Raw genomic sequence first — 26,928 nt, forward strand, 5'->3', positions numbered from 1 at the left:
AGTTTTGATGTTGTGTTACAAGCATTACGCTAAATAAAATTCTACTGACTGCACCCTTCACTTATCTTTTTCCCCCCCAAGCAGGTACAGCAGCTAATTCCTTAATGTGCTGCTTGATATGGAACATTTTAGAGTTTAGGTTTTGGTGTGGCAATATTGAATTAAATAAATACTGTATGTGGTGATGTTGTCATACACAGATTTTTCATGTATTGTCATCGGATTAGTGAAATGTTTCTTTTTGCATATTTGGTCTGAGATTTAAATATCTCAACAACAACTGATTAAAAAAATTAAAAAATAAAGATTGCGATCATGTCAGCATCCGTTCAACAGTTTCGTTTCATGGTTTTTAATGACCATCACTGTATCACAGACGAGCTTTAGTTGTTGTTTCTGGAGTTGGCGTAGGAGTGTGTTTTTATAACAGTACATGTGTCTCCATGTGCATCACATACAACATACAATTTGAACTTCCCAGGAATAACAAGGCTAATTTGTGTGTTTAATCTACGTCTCTTGTGTGCATCACATGTAAGAGTGCGTGCTATGCATGTGTTTCTCTTCTCTGAGTCATCAGACCAGTTGGTGTACCCACATGCCAGGCTGGCTCGTCCTTGGCACCTAGCTCTCCCCCACACTGACGGCATTATTCAACACTGACAGAGCTCGTCTTCACTTTATCCTGAGTGTCTGCTGCTCTCCTTCTGTCTGTTACTGCAGTTCCACTTCACTCTGACCCCGCTGCACACTGACTCATGTCTAAATCACAACCAGTACAAGTCTGTCTCAGAGCAACGAGAGGTAACGCTGGACGGTAATAAGATGGAAATGTCATGGGAAGTTGTTTCTTTCCTTCAGGCGTCACAGAGGACGCAAAGCATTCACAAAGCATTCATTCGGTGACACACTTCTGCCCCCGAGTCTGCCCCGCTGCGAACGACTGTTTGGATATAGACAAAATTGGTAAACTACTGAATTGCTACTTTACAGATCTATCTCAGGTACAGAGATCTATCTATGACCATAATTCGTGCCGAGCTATTTCATCGATGAACAATTTTCCTCCCGGTCGTTCTAATATTTACTGTTTGTTAAAAACACACTTATAATGCAGGACTCTTACTTGCAGTGGAGTACTTTCTTATGAGGTGTTTTACTACCATCCCCTCATTACAATTTATCAGAAGAGCAATCTAACAGCTTTCTCATACGTCCTTATGAATGGAACGCTCAGCCTAATCATGTCACTGATTTTATTATATAATACAGACCGACAGTTTAAGCCCCTCGCTGCTTGGTCAGGCTATTGTTAGCACCGGTTAATGCTCATTATGGCTACCACTCCCATGCTCGTGATGTACCTCTGCTTCCCCCGTAACACACCTGCTACTCCTTCTCTCTGCCTGGCACTGCCGCACACACCTCTCCTCTTTCCACCTGTTGCTGCCTGACAGTGGGCGCTGCAGAAGCAGACCATGCCTGCTGCTGAGACCGTAAAGTCTTTGCACATGTTGTGGCATCTTGAAAAGGAAGTTTGCACACACACACACACAACTACTTCATATTCACCGACTTTTCTGTATGTTCATCTGATTAATTTGACACGTTGGACTACATCCAGACACTTTCATGATTGGAGCAGAAGAGCATAGAGGGGATGAAGCTGTACCGCAATGAACATATGTATAATTTATAATAAACTGGCTTCTTCTGTGTGTGAACGGTGCCTGTAAAGCTGTATTCACTTCTCTTGATACAACCACAGCTTGTTGCAAGTTATATAGTAATGAAAACAGGTGACTTGGGTGCTCTGTGGAAATTCGATGGTCGCCATTCTGCCTGTTGAAAGTTATGTATCTATCAGATGGAAAAGTTCCTTATTGTAGCTTTAAAATTAAGCTTGCTGCTCCGACCAGCTGAACGTAAGAGATAAGCAACAACAACAGTCTGCTACAAGACACTACAATGGGAACATTTGCCTTTAAATCAATGCTACAGAATGTGTTGTTCGATTGAATCATATCTGTGAATCAACACTGTACAGAAAACCTAATGCAGCAGTTTAATTACATACATGTTTACCTGTTGGGGGGGATACAATCTATGGTCGTGTACTGATCGCAGGGAATAAACGTCACCAACCCCAAATATGGTGCCTCAGATTTTCTGCAGAAATAATACTGGGGGACAAATCTTGTGTAAAGTCTGAATGAAAAATTCTGCTTTTTGCATCCACACATGCAGCTCAACCCGAAAACATCAGGCATTTAGTGCGAGTGTGAAATCACCATTAGAATGAAGTCTTGTTTACTTTCATTAGCTGCTTTCTTGGTCAGTATTAGTTGTTTGTTTTTTTAGTGTCCTGTTAAATGGATGTCCTGTTCCTATGAAGGGGAAAAATAACAAATAGAAACAGGTTGATGAAATGTAAAATCAATTCAGTGAAATTTCTTGTGCACAGTGTGAGATACTGGAACATTATGTAGCCTATTTCGATCCACAATAAGCTGGCAGATGGTCATCTCACGCTCCATTTATGTGCATGCTGGATGTTTTTTTTGTATCTCTCAAAATTGAAGTTGGATGCTCAGTTTTCACAGTTTATTTTCTTTTGTGGTGGGAAGTGAAATAAAACATGGAGGTGATTAAAGCACGATATATATTCTGATAGCTACACGGCTGAGAGATCTGGCTACAGAGAATATAGAAGTTTGTTTCATGTTCCCAGTCAGAGTTTTGTGAATGTGTTGCACAATTTGTCATTTCTAGAGCAAACAAACAGAGAGGTTTTGATTTGTGTTAGATAATGCAGTTACATCACACTTACATTAACTCTGTTATTTCATCCTCCTACCCCCTCAACCTTGTGCTTCCATGATGGGTCTTTTTTTTTTTTTTTTTTAATACCATGTTATTTTAGAATGACTGCATTCGACATCTTGGACTGAAATATTTCATGAATTGTCCGTAACAAAATGCCACTCATTCATTGGTTTTGTTACATTCTTTTGTAGCCGTTTCAAAAATTCTGTGTCAGATATTTGCCTGCATTTGTTTTCCCAGACTGTAAGATAGAAAGAATTCATGATTTTTTAAATGCTAACAGTTATTAGCAGGCAATTGGCGGCCCATAAGGAGGGAAGCTTTCTGGGGCCCCCATGTTGGTCATCAAAAACAAGGTCCATCCTAAATTGAAACAATGATCACCAAATTTTATTTTAAACCTGAATACTAAACAGAACTTATTAAAGCAACAAAACTTGACATTTTATTAATTGTTAATTCAGTAAAATGTAGCCTGTTTAAAATGAAAACCCACTTCTTCTTTTTTTTAAATGGTAAGCGCATTTGTTTTTGTAATGTTATCGTCATCGGTGGGCCAAGACCTGCACAAAAGCTGGGAAGGTAAAAAAGGATTGTGTTAAAAAAACACAATTTGAGCCCAACAATCAGCATTTGGAACTTTTTTTAATTTTAAGATTTCCACTTAAAACAGATCAAATCACTTCCCCTAAAATTTTCAGTCAATTTGTGCGCCTGGTCTTGACACGTGTCTGTAAAGCTGTGATGATGATTCAGTGAAGAGGCTGCAGAGTTTCAGTCCTCCTCCAGTCGGCTCCAGGGACACCATGTGACATTTCACTCAGCTCTCTCTTTCTTTCTTTATCAAACACTCATTCAATCTTTTTTTTTGTCTTTGTTTCTGAGACTTTCCTGTTTTCTGATAAACACTGTTGACAGTTCTTTGTAATACTATTTTTTTAACGCTGATATTTATTGCCCTTACCTTACGTATGTGGTCACTCTATGATGTCTGGATATATCACAGGATACCACACTACTTGACACAATAGTGCACCTTTAACTTTGTGGAAACAGCTTGGGAGAGGCCCTTTCCTGTTTTAAAATGACACTACCCTCATACACGACGTCAGGGAGCCATGAAACAAAGATATTTTAGACCGGTAGCACTGAGTACAGTTGATCTGAATGTTATCAGACCTGTCCGATATAAGAAGCCTTACCCTACCTCCTGTAAACTTTAAGGGCACATTCAGGGGAAAGTTGGAGTGGACGGATTGATAAACAACAAAGCGACTGGGCTTCATGTCTCACGTGAGACAAAAAAGTGAAGCTGAATTAAATAATGTTTATATGGCATGACTTCACTTATTTTCAAAACCTAACCAAACTGTCAGTTTTCATTAAAGTTTATCATGTTTACCATGATTAAAAACATAATGAACCCACTGCTCACTTACCTACATCTCCAGATGGAGAGGGTACAGTGTGAAAAACAAGAAACTAGGGAGCTGTAGCTGGTGTTTTCATCTCTCTGGCCTGCTGTCGTCTCTTTTGGGTTAAGCTGACTCCATTTCCACTGACAGGAACAAATAAATCAATGTGTCAGAAAGTGAGAACAAGCTAACAAGCCTGTTTTTTTGTTGTTGTGAGCGTAGATGCTGCTAGGCGCTAATGTATAAATGTACCAAAAACTTGCAGCACCAACTTCTTCAATGGACCAACAGACCAATACACAGCAAGCCATTTGTCTAATACTCCAAAGAAACTGACAACACAAACACAGCTGATGTGAAGTTCAGTGACAGAATTAGCTAAGCTAACAACTAGCAGTATGAATGTGTCACTCAAAGCAACAACACCTAAATGATGCGTATACTTAGAGGCAAAAACATTATACTAACATCTATCCTTGTCCAGTTTTTTTGTTGTTGTTTATTATAGTTTTATTGATGTTTATTTCTGCTGTTCAGTTGAACATTTTTATATGGGTCCCTATTGGCACTGACTCACTTTTGGAGCCAGCCTCAAGTGGCCACTTGAGGAATTACAGTTTTTGGCATTTCTTTTCCCAGCCTTGAAGGATGCAGATTGATTTGCAAATGACTGATTCCTTGACTAATTGTTTCAGCTGTGATGTCAACATACAGTGCATTGATGTAATGTCTGCCTCCGTCATTACGATGAGTGGACGACAACCTTTGTGATGAAAGCATATTAATGACCCAGCAAATAAAATAAGTAAAAAGGCTGTATGTAAAGTGTAGGTAGAGGAAAAAACTAAATCTGCATATTTCTCTCTTTTTCCAGGTTGAAGAGGAGGAAGAAATAGGGTTTGCTGAAGGAACATCAGAAAGTGAGTTTATGAAATGATTGATTGTGTGTAACAGTTTAAATAAAAACATGAGCACAACACCAACACATCTTATTACCAGAGCTATTATTAGCAGTTATTCCCTATACTGCCATTTTTACATAAACTAGCAGCCAACGCTATTCAGCATTTTATCTGAGATGTTTCAGCTGAGCAAATGTCACATGCAGATGTAATTCATCAGAAGCCTGAGTGAACTTCTGTCTGTAGTCGTGTGCGTGTGTGTTTCATCAGTGTTGCTCCGCATCAACAGTATAGATTGTGTAATAGAGGTGGAGGAGAGCACAACTGTTGAATCACTGTTGCTGGTTACACATGATGGCTATCTCGTCAGCTAGCTGTCCATATACGTACATCTTCGTGCAGCAGGCAGAGGAAAGGGAGAGGAGGAGGAGGACATCAAGCTGATTAAACTAGAACAAACCCTGCGACACTGTGGCATTTTATATTTTGTGAAAAATGTTCTCATGTTGGGTGTGGTTGCTGCTTGCACATACTGGCCAAAAAGCTGCACAATACTCTGAAGAACAGCAGAAACTAGCACACACACACACACACAGAATGGCTAAAGTACCCACAAGCTGCCACTCCTCCTCCTGCAACCTTTATCTTGACATCTGTTGTGAAAAAAAGAAAAAAAAACACTTGATATGTTGGCACTGTCGAAAAGATGGACGACATTTAATCTCTCCAAAAGTGAAGCCAAAACATTTGGAGCTCCCCCTTCCGAGTGGCTCCTTCACGTTAACAGATCAGGACACGGGTCAAACAATAACATTTTCTCAATATTTTGGTTTCACTTTGGTACAACGGGAGGAGGCGGAGACACGTTGTTCATCTTTATCTGCACTCAATAGTCAAGACATTGATCCCCAAATTGCTAACAAAGGAATAGCTTCCTTATTTAGTGTGTGTGATTAAGTTTATTGAAGTACATTTTAATGGGGCAGTTTGCAGACCTCGCCATCAGTTATGAATGTGTGAACGGTTGAACGTTACCATTAGTGTTAAGTGCCTACAGTGGTCGAAGATTTAAAAGGTGCTATGAATGCGCAGGCCAAGTTTGATGATTTCCCTTTTGGTATAAATGTTGTATTCATTCTTTCAGTGGTGGAGAAAGTTAACTGATGACTCAACATCCTTTTAAGAGCACCTGCTGAATGCACACAGTTAATGAAGTAATTGCTTTGTCCTATTTAGCCGCTTAAACTACTTTTGTTTGAGTGTAACTTCTGATCATTTTCATCAATCTGCAGATTACTTTCACACAATATAAGAAGGTTGGATACATTAACAATGAACCCAAAGTGTCACCTTCCTCTTCTTATTCTGTGAGAAATACTCCGTGTGATCAACCTCTCACATGCACGGCAGAGAGAAAGGAGGAGAAAGTTAGAGTTTCACTTTAATTGTTCCGCTCCGCATGTTTAACTCTGATCTTTTTTGTGTTTGTCCTCTGACAGGTTATCGTACAGAACAGAAGAAACCAAAGGTCATCTTTGTGATGGGTAAGTACATGAAGATGAACATCCACACACACACACACACACACACACACACACACACACACACTCATAGTTGTGGGTGGGATAGTAATCAGCTGCCAGCAGCTGTAAAACTGTTACACTGTTCTCTTACACACAAACACCACACACTCACACACGTCAAGCATGAAGAAAGAATCGGGCTACCTTTGTGTGCATGTTTTCAGAAGACTGTAAAAAGTTGCATCAAGGAGCACAGCTTGATTTTATAATCGTCACGACACATTTTTAAATAAAAACGATCATCACTCTGAAATGAAAATCTAGTCCATCCAAATATGGATTCGTTCAGTTAGCACATCTTAATGTTTTCTGTTACCAGATGCCAACACCTTTGTGGTGTGCATGCAAGATTACACCTTTTTATCCTCTTTGGGTTCATTTTCAAAGGATAAGCAACATTCTCCCGCACAGGAGAACTCTAAACCTCTTTTGATGATATCAATTTGTGTCACTGAGCTGAAACTCGCGCTGTTTTTCAGAACTCCTTCAGTTGATTTTTTAAGGAACGTCGTGATCGATCAAAATGAACAGACTTTTCTCACATCAATCATTGTTTCATTTCTTTTTTGTGTAAGATTTATTGGAGGGCTTTTTATTCCTTTTTTTTTAAAACAGGACAGTGGATAGAGTAGGGAACTGGGGAGGGAGGGAGAGAGAGAGAGAGTAATGACATGTACGTAATAAAGGAGTCACAGGTCAGACTTGAATCTGGCCTGCTCACCTCGAGGACTACAACCTCTGGACATGGGGCATGTGAACTAACCACTAGTCCACCAGGTACTCTTTGCCGGTCATTTCTAAAGCAGAAACTCTCTGCAAGTATGTGCTAGTTATTTTCTCTTCATGACACTATAGAAATATGTTTACAGGGTTTTTCAACATTCAGGGACAATTTGATGATTGAACCCTACCCTGGAATTTTTGTTTTCTTATTACACCAATGTTTATGAGACTTAAATCATTAGACCTTAAATCCAGAATCATAAACTTTAAAGTGACTTTAATTATAAAGCAGCAGTTAAGTAATGATGACTATCCCAGGTTACTTTAATATTGACTTGCAGTAGAATTAAAGGGATAAAAAAAAAGTGCCCAATCAGTAGACAGAAAATTGAAGATATTTCACAAAATTAAAATCAAATAGCTCTCAGTCGTTGCTTAAGAGTAAATGCATTTACTCACTTCCACACCCCCTGAGGCAGAGTGTTGCGTTTTCATGGGATCACTTAGTATGCAGTGAGAGTCCAGTGAGTCGGTGTGCGGCTCTCACTGTTCATTTCAACAGGACAGAGAGATGAAGGTTAATGAAAGATCTGAGACACACACAGTTCCCATTAACCACTGCTCACTCTGCTCCCGTGAACAAATTACCAAAGATTCAGTTGGTAAAGGTTTATTGCAGTGCTTACTGTCAGACCCTCAGAACTTTGTGTTTAAGTGTTCAAATCAACGCCACAAATCCCCGCGGAACCTCTTTGGATAATGTGTCTCTCAATTGTTCAGAAAAACAGTTTCATGAGATTGTCTTTAAACACCTAGCATGAAGAGTAACATTGATTTGAAGTCGTGTTTTTTTTTTGTTTTTCTGAAGGTCAGTAAAATAGTCGCTCTTCTTTTAGCTCTGTTTTGTTCTCCACCAACTCCTGAGATAAACATTTGGCTCTTTAGCTGCAAAATGTTCAACTTTATTCACTAGCTAGTTGATTACTTTGTCTGTATGCTGTTCAGTGCTGAGCAGGCAGCACAGGAAAACAGCCACCTGCTTCCGGTAAGAAGAATCTGAAGAACAGTTTTAGGATTTTCAGTGGGTTCAACAGCTTTCACATCACAGAATGTCCTTCGATGAAATATTCATTCAACATATGATAAGTTTAGCTAGTGCAGTTTGAGAGTCTCTCAAAGTAACTTGGCTGTCGAACTGCCTAATAAGTTCGCTATCACACTTTCACAAAGTAACTTTTTTATTATAAAGCTCCTGTGAGGAACTTTTGGCTAGTGTTGATTTTGGCGACCTGTCGTTTTTCTTTTTTTTTTTTTTAAGATCTATTTTGGGGCTTTTATGCCTTTATTTTTGAGACAGAAGGTGACTAGAGTAGAAAATCAAGGAGAGAGAGAGAGACTGACATGCTGGACAGGAGCTGAGGATGGGACTCGACCCGGGAAGCCCACCTCGACGATGTCATTTTTTAAACAAAAACATCACTCACTGTGAATCTTGGCCAAGAACAATGTCAATAAAGTCTCTTTCAATTTTCAGCAGAGTAATGCAACTCACTTTGTCTGACATCTACCCTGTGGTCTAGTTAGCTGTTGATGTTCACAAAGTGGCATGCCTCTAAATTTCTGTCTGTTTCATGAACAGTGAAAAACTCCCCACAGGACCTTTAACATCGTCAGACTTCAGATGAACCCTTCCACTTTGCTTTATTTAGAGCACTTTCAATCTTCGAAAAGCACTTTCAAAACGCAAGTTGAAAAAGTCTTCTCAGCATGGAACATGGGGACTAAATTATTTAGTGAAAATAAAAGTACTGAAGTGAAGTAACTGTTTCTCTTGCTGACTCTTTACCTTGAAACCGTGCGATGTGTTTGTGTTATCCATGAGACGCACTCAAAGATGACCTTGGTATGATCATGTTTGTATATCCTCAAAGTTGAGGGTTTATTTTCAAGCCGGGTCAGTTTAGACTCCATATGCATATGAAGTACTCTGTGACACAACTGGAGGACTTCTCGCTTCTCTATATAAAGTTAACGCCAACCTCCCCTCCTCCAATCACACCACTCTGCTCCACTCTTTTGTAAAGCTGCTCCACCACTGCTGCTGATGCTGCTTCTCGGTCCACTCCGCTCTTTTAAAAGGTTAAGAAGGGTTCAGAGTTGTCCATCAGCTATCAGCTCTCTGAAAATGCTGATGGGTACCATCTTCAAGCAATGAAGTAGTAACATGGGGGAGAAAAGGATTATAGCAGCATTATATAAGAGTTTAAAGTAGCTGATGGGAAGATGATACATACCCAGTTTGGAGTCAAAGGAAACACCAAACCAAAGTAATGTGTTTTGGTAAAAACATACTATATGTCATACAAAAATCAAAATGATCCTGAAATCTATTCAAAAAAAGCTATTAAATTATAAACAATATGTCTGACTGTTGCAAGCATACGTTTGTTTAGAAACATGTAAATGAGTTACTATAGGTTCAGTGGCTGATGCAAACTTGCCCTACTTATTCCTCCTGCATGTTGCCAATCATTAAAAACACTGACATAAACATGGAGATAGATTTTTTTAAAACATCTGAATTAATACGTGAACTCTTTCTTAACCTCTTATTAAAATAAATATATTTCTAGTAAATCTGTTCTGGGTAGCATTATTGTTCTTAAGTTATTGTTTTTAAGAGTTTCATAAGAGTAAATGCTTTAAACCATCCAAAAATTGTGGGAGAGATAACTGAAAGTTCCTGGTGTTTTGCCATTGCATCCATACATTCCTCCTCTATTCGTATTCGCCATGGTCTTCAATTTTAAAATCTTTCACCGCTTACACTTTTGCATCAGTAGGCTTGCTCAGTTGTACCCAGATGTCGACCCAACATGTGTGAGATTTCACCAGGCCCCCTGCTACTCCTTTTCATACGTTTTGGTCATGACCAGCGCTGAGGTCATTTTGCTCGTCTATTTTCTGGACATTCTGTCACTTGTGAAGAATCAATATCATTCCAGACCCAATCACTGGCATTTCTGGAATGAGCCCAGCAGGGGTATTTCTCCCTGACTCTCAATCAAAGGCAATAGCTTCCTCATTTCTTCAAGCCCGCCGTCTAATCCGCCTCAATAGAAAATCAACATCACCACCTTCGCATACACAATGGGTCAGAGCGGCCACGTATCATCTCGAGCTGGAGAAGCCGAAGAACACCAAAAACGGCACCACTCGGAAATTCTATAAGATATGGCAACCATTCCTCAATTTAAGAGACAGACACTCCGTCTTCCCCTCTCACTGCCTTCCCTCCCGTTCTCCTTCATTTAGGGATATATAGTTATCGTTTAAGGATGTGTTGGTTTGTAGAATGTTACATATCTATTGTGAATTGTAATACTTTATTTCTAATTGTACGCAACAGATTCTGGCATGGAGACATGATCATATGGGAACCTCAGCACTCTGCTGCTGATTGTAAGTGGTGCTGCACCTTTTTGGTGAGAAAGTGGCGATGCCTGGGGGATATGTGAGGTTTCTCTTCTCTCTGCGCTCATTTTCGCTCCTTCATTTTCTCATCCCATCTCTCTCTCTCTCTCTCACTTCTATCAACCTCATATCTGTCTCCCTGCAGAGTGAAGAAAATTATCAATTTCACACGTTTCAGGCTTAGTTTTAATAGAGAATAACCTGCTGTCGGTGATACGATTGATGTCAGTAATTCTGTTGCTGTCCTAAATTGAAGATAAGCAGTTTTAGTAGTTTTGATTTTTCTTTTTTAAATGTGTGAGGTTTGTAGTAAACCTGTAAGTCAAACAAAGACTATTTAAAACTATTGTCAGCAGTGGAATAATGTGGCCAAATTGATGATGTTGTAGAGTTGCTGTTACTGGCAGTGATAGTAATGGTTTTGGCCTGCACAATACAAGAAAAACTTGTATGACAATATGAAAATGTATTGTGAGCAGGTTATCACAGAATGCAACCCCGACAGGGTCCACCATGGGGAGGGGTTCCTCCACGATAACCACGCTCCCCAAACATTATCCCCTTTATTACACATGCTATACGGACTTAAGAGAGTATGTTTACTTGGTCCTGAGTATCCCGGTCATGAGCCTTATCCTGGTTATGACATACATGGCATTGCTCTCACCACCAAAAACTTTCTAAGTTTGGTTAAACATGATCTGCTCACAGCTTTCTGACAGAAATGTATTTATTTACATTGGATCCCCATTAGTTAACAACTATTCTTCCTGGGGTCCATACAAAGAAAACAAGACGGGGAACATCACAAAACCTGATCAACCAAATTCACAGCATTACATAAAAATAAAAATAAAATACAATCACAGACAAATAAAGGATTGACACAAACCACAGTGTCATGAACACATAGATGGTAAAACAACCTAAGGAGCATTCAAACCTGACTTCTTAGTCAATCAAATATCATTCGCATTCAAATACAAGATGTTACATGCAGACCAAATGCAGACTTCTTCTTTTTTTATCAGTGATCTGGGTTAAATTTAGTGGCAGTTAATTCCAGTTCAACATTACCATATGCATGACTGTTCTCTCTAAATTATTGGATTTAGGCAAGGGTAATGTGAAGCACCCAATATTGCATCATAATAATGTCTAACATTTGTGTATGTGAGCTGGAAGTTTAAGTATGTAGGTTTTCTAGCTGTATAAATATTACTATTAATACATATAAGCCTGAAGCAGTTTGATTATATATTTTTATACAGATACATAGGGTGTAGAATCAACCTCGTACAAACATATATGTTGATAATATTTAATGTTCTAGTGTTCTAGTGTCATTATTACTGAGTTTGTTCCCTGAGTTGGTTAATCTTTACTTCTCCAATCTGAGATATTTCTTCTGCTTACACCTCCACCAGGATAATTAGACTTTAAGAGAGCAATGACAGCAGCTCTTTTTGATTGACAGGTCTGCTAGGTTCAAACATACAGCCCTGGTAGCTGTCACTTGCACTCATCTTGGATCCCATTTGTCACCAAAAATGCAGAGAGAAATGTATGATTTGTGGCTCAAAGCAACTCTCAGTATGACAGTAAGCACAAATCCAAACCCTGAGTCTCTGCAGAAGCCAGCATCTGAAATCCAGGCACTATATGCTCATCCTTCTACAGTCAATGTTTACTCAACAGTAAATCATTTTCACATCCACAAAGAAAAGCCTGCATTTTTTTTTACTTAATACATGGTGACATTGGAAGGAAAAATCCATACAGCAGATTGAATCTATTCTTTGAATTCCAGCGCTCAATAAATACATTTTTGCACTTTGCAATATCCTGCTGGTGATCATTAGAAATGTGTGAAAATTTATGACTATAACTAAAGCCTTTAAATGAGCAGAGGTGAGCAGCTTGTCTTATCTGAAACCCATTTGTCATTCAGGCTGATTTATTATTTTATAAAAGCATTACCTGCTGATGAACTGAGGAAGAATAATGTTACAATTCACGTAGCAGAAATGGATTCACAAATTAAATTACTATATGTTCGTCTGTTCTACTTTTCCTTATTTCATCTCTGTCTACTGCCATTTCTCCATCTACAGTAATACAATCCATGTGTCACTTCAGAGCTTACTTCCTAACTCCATTGGATCTGCAGAGTCCCTTTGCACCTTTAAGAAAAAGCTAAAGACCCAGCTCTTTCATGAATACCTTAATAATGATGATGGTTTTGATATTGATGATGATGATGATGATGATGATGATGATGGTAATGACGATGGTTTTGTTTGATAACAATGATTTTACGATGGTTTCTATACCAATTAGAGATCTCAGGAACAGCTGTCGATGTCGTCACAGTTGGCCTCCTCTCTAGGCAACTAGAGAGTCACATATTTCCTTCAAAAGATGGCGGAAACCAAAAGTGGAGCTAAGCCCAGTTAATATTGGACTAAGATGAATAGGTTGGACATCAACAATACAAATGAACAACACTAATAGGTTGTTTCCAATGGCCCAAAGTGGCCTAAAGATTCCAAGACAGCTGGTTTACACAATTTTAGACAATTCAAGAGAAGCTAATAAGGCACCAAATAAATAGATAATAAGTCAATTTACTCAATTTGGGAGTCAGAACACAAACAGCAAAAGCAGATAGGAAAAGAAATGGTGCAATATGGATACACCTCATTTTATCTAAAACACTGACTTGCAATGTGAGTTCATCTTAATTTATAATGGTCTCAGAAAGTAAAAGCTGTCTCTGCATACAGAGCTGGTTCATAAGGAAGGCTTTAGTTTGACCCGACTAACCACACTAACAAGCTTCTCTGGGCTTTCGCTTCAGACATGGTGGGTCATTATTTCCCTTCCTGCCCGAGATGTCAAGCAGTAGAGGTGAATACTTCAGTGAGGAGGCGTGGGGGGAGGCTGTGCAGCACTTTGATGCTGGCAAAAATAGTGAATGTGTGTTGAATACACAATGAATGAATCCATTACTGCTCGTCTCATGATTTCTTATGGACCTTTTCTGACAGTAACGGCCCCTAAACTGAGCCTGGCTTGTATCTGTCCGATGAGGATGTTTGTTTCAGAATGCTGGCTGAAGATGGCCGTCGAGGAGAATATTGATGAATGTGATGCACATCATGAGTTTTATTACTAGGCCCAAGGCTGGTTATGATAAATCACCACTTCCTAGCCTCATGGCCGTGTAATACAGTTAACCTGTAATAAAAACACCACCAGACATTTCAGTTGAGAAGTGGAGTGGACGGACTGCCGGGATTTCTTTCACAGATATTAGAATAAATTCAATTACTAAACTGTTGGTGGTTTTGATTTCTTTTGAGGTTTAATTCAAAAGACAAATGTTTTTCAGATGTGCACCTCTCATCTGTAAGGTATCTTCAGCTCTTTGTTTGTGTGTACGTGTGCGATTTTTAAACTATTTCTATACTGCCTTTTGCAAAAACCAGTTTAAATTATACACCAGAAGAGGGGGAGGAGGAGAGTAGAGGTGGCAAATGTCATGAAAAGAAAATACTCAGCAAAGGTATAAGTACCTCTGATTTGTTTGTACTATACTATTGAGCTACATGGTTACATTCTGCAACTGATTTAAGGTTAAGTGCTAGAAGAGGTAGCATTGGGGGGACCTCAGATGTATAAAACAGCAAACATATCTGTGTGGTTGTGTGCGATTGTGTTTGTGTTGAACTAAGGAGCAGGTTCAACAAGAGAAGAGAAGGGTGGATAATCATCATGTGATAATAACCTGGCTCTCGGCCCCTGGCTATAAATCAGACCTTTACTCAGGCCACACACACAGGTCACCTGCCCACCTGCAATCTGGTCCCTCTCGTATATCATCCCATCCATTTCTTTGTGTGTCTTTGTGTGTGTGCTCTCTCAGGTGGTCCAGGATCTGGTAAATCTCTGCAGTGCGAGCGGATTGAGGAGCGGTTCGGCCTGCGTCGGGTCACGCTGGGTGACCTGCTGTGTACTGAGCTGAAGTCTCAGAGCGACAGAGGACGACGCCTGCGGGATGTCCTGGAGAGAGGAGAGCAGCTGCCGGAGGTCAGTACGGCACATTAGCTCTGCTATCAGAGGACAAGAGCTGCAATTATAGAGCTGTGAGGTGAAAGAGGGCGCAGGTGCTGGGACTGGTTTTCCCCAATCTATATCCCCATCTAAATGTTTCTTTTATCAGAGCCTGAAGAAATATGAATAAAGAAACTGTTGAATTCCCATATTATAATTTAAATATATATATATATGTTTGCCTTTTTAAATAGGACAGCTGAAGAGAGAGAGAAAATGTGGGAAAGAGAGAGTGTGGTACAGGCACCAAATTGTCATTCGTCAATCCAGAGATATGTGACTATGCGTCTGTAAAAGGGGCACCTGCTCTACAGACAGAGCTAAAACAGCACCCTAATTCAGTTTTGTTTGGGGTTTTTTTGCATTACTGCTCATTTTCTAAAAGTAGTTTTGCATTGCAAAGACGAAAAACAAGCTGAGACCAGGCCAAAAGCACTCAAATGCAAATATTGCATAATGATATGTGCAGGGATACTTTCTTAAATGGAGAGTGTTTGGAATTACTAAAAGCAAGATAAGAGTACCAGCAGTGATCACAAATTTGGCTGAACATAAATTTCAAAGAATAGGGATGTCACAAAACCACCCACACTGTTTGATTGACAGGTGACTGCAGTCACGATGCAGCAGCATGGTCCAACAAATATGGGCCTTTAATAGAGGAAAATTAATAAAGACGGACAGATGAAGATGTCAAACAATGCAGACGGATAAATTCCTGCATGATGTCAGTGAAAATGGGAAAAAAAACACCCACCACAGCTCTCAGACCAACAAAAAACCTCATAATAAATAAATGGTTTTCCTGCCAAGGGTCTAATGAAATAAACAGAAGAGGTGGGACCGCAGCTGAAAACAGTCAAGGGTGCTTGAAATGGTTTTAATGGAGATTGCACATCTATACACTCTGTACCAGACAGAGGCAGGGCTGTCTAAGCTGCAAACAGAAACTGTAAGCCAGATAAATCTTAACACATTTCCTGAGAAGACAACATGACGCATAGTTTATTGAAGATGCACAGCAGCCTCTGTGCAAACACAAAATCTTAATAAAATTCACTGTTTTATGTTTATGAGCTCATACTAGAGTAAAAACTAACATTAAAAATTTATGACACACTGTTCAAGCCACTAAAGCGATGCCATATATAAGATTTATAAGATGTCATTAATATCAGAGAGCTCATAACTTTGACTCCCTCAGTCCTCTTTAGATAATCATTTATCTTACAGATTCCCTCCAGACATGATTAAATCAAAGGACAAAGAAGGCTTTTATTTCGTAAATGTAAAGAAAATTAGCTGTAAACAATAAGGCCCAAACCGATAAGGGATTTTTGGGGTCAATACCGATATGAATTTTGGGGAGAAAAAAAAATGATAGCATTAAATCGGCCGATAACTTTCTTAGATCCAAGTTTGATCTTTAGAGATATGGATATAAATGTATTGTGTTTATCCCTCAAATGCAGTTATGATACACTTGGAAAGATTTACAAAGAAGACAAACTGGAAAGTAACTGCGCATGTACGTGCATCACAGCTTGACACTCTGGAGAGGTGATGATGTAATCCATATAGCGCCCTCTGGCTGTGAAAGAGAACGTCCAGTTTAATACAATGAAATTCTATCTGACAGGTGAATAAAAATAGTAATATCTGCGCATATCTGTGATAAAATTAGCCGATGCCGATATTCGGCTGGCCGATTAATTGGTCGGGCTCTAGTAAAAATACTCTGTTACAGCTAAAAGAGATAGCAGCGTCATAACAGAAAAAAGTTTGTAAAACATTGAACAGTAACCTTCAAAGAGTTGTATTATAATGATAAATATCAAACTATTGGAACGATATACTGATGCTTTTAAATTGTGAAATTAGTAGTTTGTTGGAAAATGTCGACAAAATTATTATTTTTGCGTCTGAAATGTAGTGTTGTAAAGACTAAGTTGCATAAAATACAATTATTCAGTTAAAGTAAGAGTACCTCAATCTGTACTAAACGCTGCATTTGAGTAGGTTTGGTTTAAACTTCAGAGACATACAAAGTTATTCTTCTATTTATACTGATAAGATTGAAGAAAAATGATTGTGACTTCATGAACTATCTCAAAACATATCACAATCCAGCTCTGTCCTACTTCACTGCCATGATCTTCAGTGTTTGTGTCATGAAGATTTTTAGCAGTATTCTTTAACTCATGCAGCTGCAATAAGAGAACATTTTAACCTCAGCAGCTAAATGTGAAAACAGTCTTCAAGCAGCACACTCTGCATATTCATTATTCCTTCATGTTAAAGGTCAAAAATATGCAATGTAATTATATATCAATATAATAGGATTACATAGGGGAGCTCGCCCGGTCCACTGTGCATAGCGTTATCATAATTATGCATTTTCAGCAACACTAGCAGTGTGACTCTGGGGACAACAACATCAGGGTGTGTTTTCATAACTGAAGTGCAGTTAATCAATTCTACAAATAGATATTCATGGCACTATTCAACGACAGTCATGAACCTCTGGGGATTATCCCAATGACGGTCCATCATTTAGAATCTGCTTTCAGCAACGGGTCAAAATGTACACCGAGGAAAGAAACATGAAAAACCTAGTGCACCTACGTTGAGTTTGATTGTCAGGGTTACATATAAGCATTAGCTTACTTGAAAACACAAGATTTATTTCGATGAGAGAAATGTGAGTTAGAGGAAGTATTAACAAACTCGTATACAGCAGTGTCTCGTCTCAGTTAAAATGAATGAATCAATAATAAAATAATGAAACATCCCTCTGCAATCAAAATGGCATATGCTTAAAGCTCTGTATATTTCATGTCACACAGCTCAACTTTTACGTAAGGAATCCTGACATACACTTAAGGAGGAACGGGTACTGAAGGAAATATCAAAGCTGTTTAATGACAAAACTGACAGATAAGGAGGACCCGACACTGCCCCCCACCCCACCATGTCCAGGGGGGACAGCGTAGGGTTGCATGCCCCCCCTTCCCCCGAAATCTAAATTTGCCAACCCCAAATCCAGGACTGTGTTTTTAGACTTCAGCTGTAACAGGATGCGAGAAGCTTTTAAGGACTTAGCCAAAGTGAAGCCTAGCCTCCAGACAAGCAGGTAAAACGTGCCCATCAGTCAGACAAATCCTTTTCACTTTAACATAACCAGAACTGTTGAGTTATAATAATGATCATGTTAAAATCTGATGATTTCATTTGTAATGTACTCACAGAAAACCGTTTTCATTGTTTCTTCCTGTAAATGACTTAGAGACTGGCACATATGTTTCCACTTCTCACCTCTCAGTGAAATATGTAAAATCTTCTGACATCAGAAACGCTCTGTGACAAGATGAGCTGAGAAATATTCAACTTCCTGGTCTCATTTTCAGCCTCCAAACTCCTGATAATGACGACAGAGATCAGGATGCATTTTACTATGGCCGATTATTATTCATCAACAACGACCTCGTCTTTTTCATGGATGCGTTTGATTGGACTGTATGGTCCACAAGTCTTGCTTGTCACGACACTCACACACACGAGACATCCTCAGCTTCACATGTTCAAAGGTAGGCTACATGTATGTATGCACACACGTCTCTTCAGCTGGCTGGGAGTGTGTATGGATTTAAGGACATGGATGAGTCACAAATATTGATTGGACTCGACACACGTCAAACTTTAAAAGTCATCTAGTGCAGCAGCTTGTCCATCCTTTACCTGACAAACTGGTACCTGCATTTCACGCTTTCATGTCTTCAGGGAGGTGTTATGGAACGATTTGTTCTTGTACACAGCCATCAGTCTGTTGGTCACTGGAAAATCAAACAAAGTAAAAGTATTTCTTACAGTCAACAACGACCACTGAGAGAAATCTACCTGCTGGTTTTAACTCATTTCTGTTGTACCAGGTTGTCCTGGTTGACATTTAATTCCAGAGAAATATAATTCAAGGGGAAAAAATAGATAAATACGTAATCACTATGGCTCCTGCTTTATTTGAGGCCCCTCCTCAAAATGAGAAACCTTACATATCTGTCACTGACATAGTGTGTCTGCAGCAAAGGTAAATAAAAGTCACAGATGATTTAAAGCCTTTGCGAGCCTTCTCTGGCAGCGGTTGTTTCTCATGTGCTCTTTCTGTACAGTTTTTCTGAGGGGATCTCAGGAACAGGCAATCTTCACACTGAGCGGCTTCTTCCCACATACATTTCTATCGATTGAACTGCAGTGTGGAGAGAAAACTCTCTGACAAATTGTCTGCTCAGTCCGTCTCAGTGCATTGTTATCGTGGGGAGAATAACACATAGTGAGATATGATGTGGTTGCAGCCTGCAGACCTTTCAAGAATTGCACAAAAATAACAGAACAGAGGGTCAGTGTACTGTATAACGTGCTACATTTGAACCTGCAGCAGGTTTTGCATGGTCTGGATGTGGATAAAACCAGTGGCCTCAAAGAGAAAGAGGAAAAAAAAGACGAGCTGTCAGCTGAAATCCTTGGATTTGAAAATTTATCATTTAGCCTTGGAGGGATGAAATATGGGAATATTTGATCATATCCTTGAGGAAGTAGTTGTAACCTTCAATCTACTAGAAATACATTTTCTTTCAAAGTAAACGCAGGTGTGCACTCAACCGGAGATAAAATAATCTCATTTTAAGACAGTACAGAAATTCAAATGAAAGCATCTCGTAGCACAGGGCGCTTGGTAATATCTTGATTTAGAAACTGCAGATAAAGTTCCTGGCCTTCCATTAGTTTAAGATTTAAAAGGTGATGCAGATTCACAAGCAATATAAAGACACCCACGCATAGATGAACTTTACGTCAGATCAGTGAAGATAACAGATTGCTCAAAGGCTCAGCTGTCTTAAGCTGCTTACAGCCCATTAGGATTATTATGTCCAAAGTGTTCATAAACATAGTCACTCCCAACCCCCTTTTTATGATGTGTGAGTTTGTAATCGTTGCTAAGTGAGAGGCGTTGATTTAAGAAAAAGGTGATAATCCAACACAGGTACAAACAAGGTACAATTACCCTGGTTTACAGCAGAATACATTACAAACACTATGTGATACAAAATCACAACCAGCATTAAGTGTTTCAGCTTTACGTGAGATGATAGGATATCATGTGGTAGTGTTTGACAAAATATAACTGCTCTATAACTTTATGTTCTTTGTGACTACTGTAAACATCCAAAAGTCACCATATTGAGCTCAGGTGTTTTAGCAAATAAACATGGCTTAAAGACAAAATAAAACATGGGCATGAAATCTTCAATAACAAACAATACGGCTGAAAAGTAGTTGTAGGCTCACACACAAAAAATATTCCGTTATTGAAATGTGTGCCCTTCTACATGTGCTCAGGTGAACTGTAAGTGCTAGTAGTGTGAAGTGGATGTTCTTGGATGAACATGTAAGGATAAAAAATGTAATTAAAAATTGACGATTATTAATTTCATTACCCACAACAGAGTGCCAAATTGCCTTTAAAGATAATATCAGCACAGCAACTGTGGTCTGGGAACTTCCTGAAAAATGCCAAGCAGCTCAAAGAAAGCCAGGGGTCATCATGTGCTTTGCCAAGTGTTGGCTGGAAGAAAGTATTCCGTGCAACTACTTTACTCTGAAGCAGTCAAAACTTGAAGTTGGAGTGACGGATCAGACATCATTATCCTGCAGTCTGATGGACGGTGCAGGGTTTGGTGGATGCCAGGTGAATGCCAACCAAGGTGCTTAGTCTCCTTCTAATCTAATATTTGTTTATTTGTTGGAGAAGGAGCCATTTTTAGAGTTCTTGACAGGCACCTTGTTTCTAGAGTAGGGTCTCCTTAATGCTACATGAGCCAAGACAATTTATCAAATTCAGCTGTTCCAACTTTGTAGCAACATTTTGAGAAAGTACCTTTGCCATACCAATGTGACTCTGTGCCACTATGCGAAAAGAGAGGTCAAATTCTTGAGTTAAAGGTGTACTGTGAGGACTTTTTAGCTGGTTATGGACAAACTGAAATTAATACCGATGCCTCTATATGACCCACAGAATCAGACAAGTCCATCAGTAGGAAGATCAATTTATAAATCTAACAAAGAGATTCACAACATGCTGCTTAAAGAGCTTCTGTGTTCAGTTAACCATGGCAAAGTTTCACAATGAGTAATGCACAAGAAAGTTCAAAGGAAGCAGGATCTTGTCCAAACTACACAGGAGTTCAGCAAAAAATATGAGATGTACTGTTCTTTCAGCAGGGGCCGCCAAAATCAACAAAATGAAAGTGCCTCATATAGTTGCTTTAATGAACTCGATTGGCCTACACAGAGTCCAACATCAGTTTCTGACCTCCCTTGTGATTTACGCTTTTTGGTTTAATATGTACAAGTAAAATTCCCAGAAAAGCACTCCAATCTTATGGTGCGCATTCCCAGATGAGTGGGATACCTATTTGGTGTTGTATATTGAAACAGCACACAATGCTGCTATGCCCCCATTTATCAGGAAGCATTGTGAACATCAGCTACATCTCTGGCTCTGCTGCTTTTCTTTGGTCTTATAATCTGGACTTTATAAATACAACTGATTATCGATCTCAGCCAAAACTCTCTTTAGAATATCCTCATTCATACCATCCTCTGCACTCTCATTTTGTAATGCCATATTTCATATATTTGTTTATAGCATAGTTTTAAAGCCACTTTGTAATTCGAGCGAGGGAAGAGAATTGATTGCCAGGATGCTAAATGAAAACAGCCAAAGGTGATAGAAAAAGGTCAAATGTTTTGTCGTCACAGATATGACCTTTGACTCGTCAACTGAGAGAGACGCTGGGGTAATTTACTAACGGCACGCTTAAAGGGACAAAAAGTTAAAAAATAAAAAAGTAATGCATTGCTATTAACACATTGTAAACACCCTAAATGTTGCACATTTTCATGAATATATACATACAATGGATTTTGCAGCAAGGTATTGCTCCCCCAAACTACTACCTGTGGTGCCTTTCATACTTTATACCTAGCTTAGGGGAGAAAAGTAGGAAATCAACATAACATATAAATCCATACAATCCTACATTTGCTTTTGCTTGTTTTAATTTTTTTTTTTCTCCAATAAGTTGTTATATGCTTCAGTATAGCAGCAGGCTAAGCAACATCAGCACCAATCCCCAGCTCTTCCTGGGAGATCCTGAGGCGTTCCCACGCCAGATGCCATATGTTATTCTCCCAGCGTATTCTAGGTCTACCCTGGGGGTGTCTTACAAGTGAGTCGTGACCAGAAAACCTCCACAGGCAGGTACCCAGAAGGAATCCAGACCAGATGCCCGATCAACCTTTATTTTAGCTTCTTATGATGCGGAGGAGCAGCTGCTCTGTACTCAGACTGCTCCCTTCAGATATGTGAACTTCAAACCCAAACTACCCTTTCAAATGAGTGTAGTCCACTACAAAAGTCCTGCAGTTATACTTACTTCATGAAGGTTAACATGTTCACTTTTTAACCAAACTGTTTTACGGAGGTGTGGATTCAACTTAATGGTCACTGTGGAGCCCTGGAGGTTGTGTTGCTGCTGACTCATCATTAGGATGATGTGTTTCTAATATCTAGTTGACCATGATTTATGTAAATGGTTCAAGATCATAATAACAAACACATATTAGCTTTATAAAGGAAGGATTCATTGCAGGGCTGTTTTATGAGACCGCATTCATTTAACGTTAATCATTCCCAAGCAGCTACTGTCACTGTGTGTACTATCTAGTGAGTTGACATGATGAATATGAAGTTAGGAAACTAAGATGAAGTAATCACAGCAGCATGAACAAAGACTAACAGGAGAATAGTACATCGTAGAAAGCAGTTACATAACTCACTGCTGTGAGTTTGAATGTTACTATTCATTGCTTTTCCCATAGAGCCAGTAATACAAATGTATAACTACTGTATGTCTAAAACACTTATTTCTACCTCCCATTAGCCAAATTAAAACCTTAACGTCTGCAGGCGACACAAGCGTGAGCCTGGGCCAACGGAAGCCCACCAAGAAACTGCAGAGATAACCATTAAAAAAGCAATGCAGCCCATGAAGGCATCACAACAAACATCCAGAAGCAACAAAAACTCAGAAACTCCAGCAACATGACAGCAAAATGTGCATAGTTAGCATAAAGAAGACGCCAGAACAACCACAAGCAGGGTTAAAAAAAAAAAAGCAAAAGTAGCACACAAAAACAATGACAGAACTCAGCGAAAACACAGTGACTCAGCAGTTCAAGCTAGCTAAGTAGCTTCCCGGTTGAAGTGAAGCTAGTAGCAATCAAAGTTACAAGTTGTGACACAAACTGGAATATTTCATCTGCAATGTCCTCTACAGGCTGCTTTTAGCAAAGTAGCTTGTTAATAGGAAGCATAAAAGCATTAAACAGGGCATGTTTGTATCAGTGTTAAATTGGCAAATCTGTGGCAAATTTTGCAAACTAGCAGCCGTGCTACAACACAGCAGGAGAGCAAAGTAAGAAAGTGGTTGAACCATAGACTGTAAAAATAACAGAACGTTGAACACAGAAGCTTTATATAGGCCGGCTCATTGCAGAGGGAGCGCTTGATTTATGTTTCAATAAGAACATAGGGTCGCATGTGCAGTAGTATGCTTTCTTCCTGAACTTGCTTGCTGCTAACAGATGAAGACAGAGAATAATTGCATGACGTTTTTTTAAAATAATTATAATCTTTATTAATCTCGCGAGGGGAAATTCAGTTTTACACTCTGTTTAATGAAAATGAACACATAGATAGGCCGAAATAATTTAGCCACATATTGCAGTTCAGTACCGGGAAACACACCTTTCGTTTGTGTGAAGATGTTGTATGTGTTTTGTTTTGTGCCTTTCATTTTTCTCTTTTTTTTTATAGCTCTACTTCTCGTTTATCCAGGCAAAGTGGCCTTACCATGCTTGTTCCTTTTCATCAGCTTATTTTTGTTAAGGACAAAACAATTTGAACAAGGTTTAGCATCTTTAGTATAGTATTAGTAAAGTGGCCATCAGAATGAACTAATAAATTCATAGACATTCACACGCCACTGACAGAGCAGCGTGAGCCACCTGGGGTTAAGTGAGTCGCCCAAAGACACATCAGACATGTGGCTGCAGGAGCTGGGGAACTCCCGACGATCTGGTTGAAAGACGAACAACTCTACCACTGAACCACAGCTGTAAACAAACTTTACAGATTTATCTGTAAAACAAACAGATTTATCTGTAAAGTTTGTTTTATCTGTTTTGGGTCATTTATCGGGCAAAATTATATAAATATATTTGTTTCAATGTGAAGTTTAAGTTTATTGTTGATCGTTTTTAAACTCTTGGACAAAAGAGAATGTGCTCATAAATAAATGTAACGGTGAAATGAATGATTAATCAACATCGGCTAAAGTAAGTACAGATTCAGCTAATTCAACTGTTTGCAGGTCACCATGAGCGCCACACTTTCAACATCATAAAGACCGTACAACTTTGTGTGGACGTAAAAATCCCTATGAATCACATTCACTTGATATTTATGCTTTACTGAAACATTTGAAAGACATTTGCTCTTTGTTGACACGCTTTAGGGAATCTGGAGGTGCCATCAGAAACTGTTTTTGATGTGTTGTGTTTTATCTCAGGACACAATGCTGGAGCTGCTGTGTGATGCGGTGGCGTCTTCAGTACGGCAGGGGAAAGGTCTGGTGATTAGCGGCTTCCCCAGAGACCTGAGTCGCGCAGAGGAGTACGAGGCCAAGGTCAGAGCAACTAACAGCCGACATGTGTCCACACAAACATATTCAAAAGCAAAGTGATAAATAAAGCAGAAACATAAACAACTCTCAGTTTCTTTGATTTTAAAAAGTGTTTGTCATGAAGTATTGACATCGATGTGGGAAAGACTTTTCAAACATGACGCTGGAGTGTAAAAACTAGAGTGATTGTAACAGATAAACTCACAAAGATAAGTCAAAAAGCAAAGTGACACAAACTAAAATATAAGATGTAGCTTCACTGATATCAGCTGGACCTGTTCCTTGTGTGTCAGATGGGAGAGCCCAGTGCGGTCCTCCTGCTGAGCTGCTCTGCAGACACCATGTTGAGCCGTGTGCAGTGCCGCAGATCCTCCTCCAGCTTCCAGCCGGCCACAGACCAAGACGAAACGCTGCACAGGAGAGCTGACAGCTTCTGCAGCGACAGCCAGGATGTGGCAGCTCTCTATGAACGCAAGAAGCTTCTGCACATGGTATGCTTGTTTTATTAGTAAGAAACTGTTTTTAGGTTTGTTTGTTTTTTCCTTTATAGCTGGATCAAACTATCTCTACCAGAGTTAATTCCTACTGTTAACCTCGGGATTAATAATCTATCTTTCTATCTGAGTTAGCTTTTAACTATCCACCTTATCGCTTTATTAAATTTTAATTTTATCTCGTTTATTAATACAGATGAAAATTAAGCTTTTCAATCTCTTATTATCTCTTATTGCGAGAACCGCTACACACGTACATAGGCTGAAAAGCACATACAGGACCTACAGAAATGCATTTATGGATAAATGTCAGAGTGAGGGGGCTGCACAGGGACTGATTTTGGCAGTGCTCAGGAGGTAAACTGGCACATCTCCAGTAAACAGTCCAAAATAATACTTTTTCCTTACCAGGAATTGGACTGGGCACTCACTAGTTTCCAACCAAAGTGCCTACAGCTGCTCCAAGCAGCCAACAATGATATTAAAAGTCCCTCAGGAACAAAATTCTCTTTAAAAAGTATGTCTACTAGGGATGCACCAATGTATCGCTTAAACATCGGTATCTGGCGATATCGACCCTGTTGACAGACATCAGAAAATAATGTGGCATGCAACAAAGTCAGTAGCCGTTGTGTGTCTGTTGTGTTGAAACAAATGCTGATGAGTTAGTATACCTATCTGCTGAGTCAGAGAGGAGTAAGGGGCAGAAGAAGTTTTTCAGGTGAAGTTTGAAAGAAAATGTCAGCAGTGAGGGAGTTCAAGGTCTCTGCAGGACCAGTGTAATGCAGTTTGTTTGACTTAATCCAGTGACATTTTTGAGCTCATTATGTCTTGGATTTTTGTGACTGCAAAGTTTTGGGAAAACGTTTCTAATTGTGTGTGTAGGTGATGAGATCATTAGTCAAAGTGTGGATTAAGTGATGGACTCTATGGTGACATTAGAACAAATATTTGGATGGAAGACAGTTTCATCAGGTTTAATGAGCTATTTGTAGAAATGCATGAAAAATACTTTATTTCACATTGATTATTTGTCAAAGGCATTCTCTCTCTCGTTTGCTGTTTTGATGATTGCTGTAATGTTTGACATGTTGCTGAAATGCACCAGATATGAAACGATTTCCATTTTTAAACATCAAATTATTCAGTGGCTCGTTTTTTCTTTTCTTTTTGTATTTGTTTAATATTAGTTCATTAATTTTCTACCCTTTGGTATGATATGAATTCATGTAAATAACTGAGGCATATGATAGCTAACAGGCTTTAAGACGAAGGTGTTGAACTAAAATAACCATACTGAAACATGTACAGTGTTTCAAAATAAAATATTCTTTTGATTATTTTTGAGCAGTTGCAGGATGTTGTTTAAACCTGAGCGATGTGTTCAGTGGTCACTTCTGCTTCTCCACTAACAAGAGCAGGAGATAATCACGGAGTATATGTTTAGGGGTGAACTGTCCCTTTAAAATGAGCCGTTTTAACATTTAAATATCACATCAGGTTCTCAAAGTGCATGCATGCTTAAATGCCAGAACAGGTAGGGAGGTCATCAGTCTGCTGTGTGATCACAGAGGTTACAGTGCAGCAGACAG

General features: G+C 39.2%; 1 protein-coding gene across 1 annotated transcript in view; it reads left to right on the plus strand.

Annotated features, from left to right (window-relative positions):
• ak5 (adenylate kinase 5) overlaps positions 1-26,928 on the plus strand; it is an 80,937-nt gene that overhangs the window by 53,205 nt on the left and 804 nt on the right. Inside the window, exons 9-13 of the mRNA XM_061045130.1 lie at positions 5,116-5,161; positions 6,643-6,687; positions 14,852-15,015; positions 24,729-24,845; positions 25,136-25,333. Coding sequence (XP_060901113.1) covers positions 5,116-5,161; positions 6,643-6,687; positions 14,852-15,015; positions 24,729-24,845; positions 25,136-25,333 — 570 coding nt within the window. The remainder of the gene's footprint in view (positions 1-5,115; positions 5,162-6,642; positions 6,688-14,851; positions 15,016-24,728; positions 24,846-25,135; positions 25,334-26,928) is intronic.

Source organism: Labrus mixtus, chromosome 8, assembly GCF_963584025.1.
Source record: "Labrus mixtus chromosome 8, fLabMix1.1, whole genome shotgun sequence".
Lineage (NCBI taxonomy): Eukaryota > Metazoa > Chordata > Actinopteri > Labriformes > Labridae > Labrus > Labrus mixtus.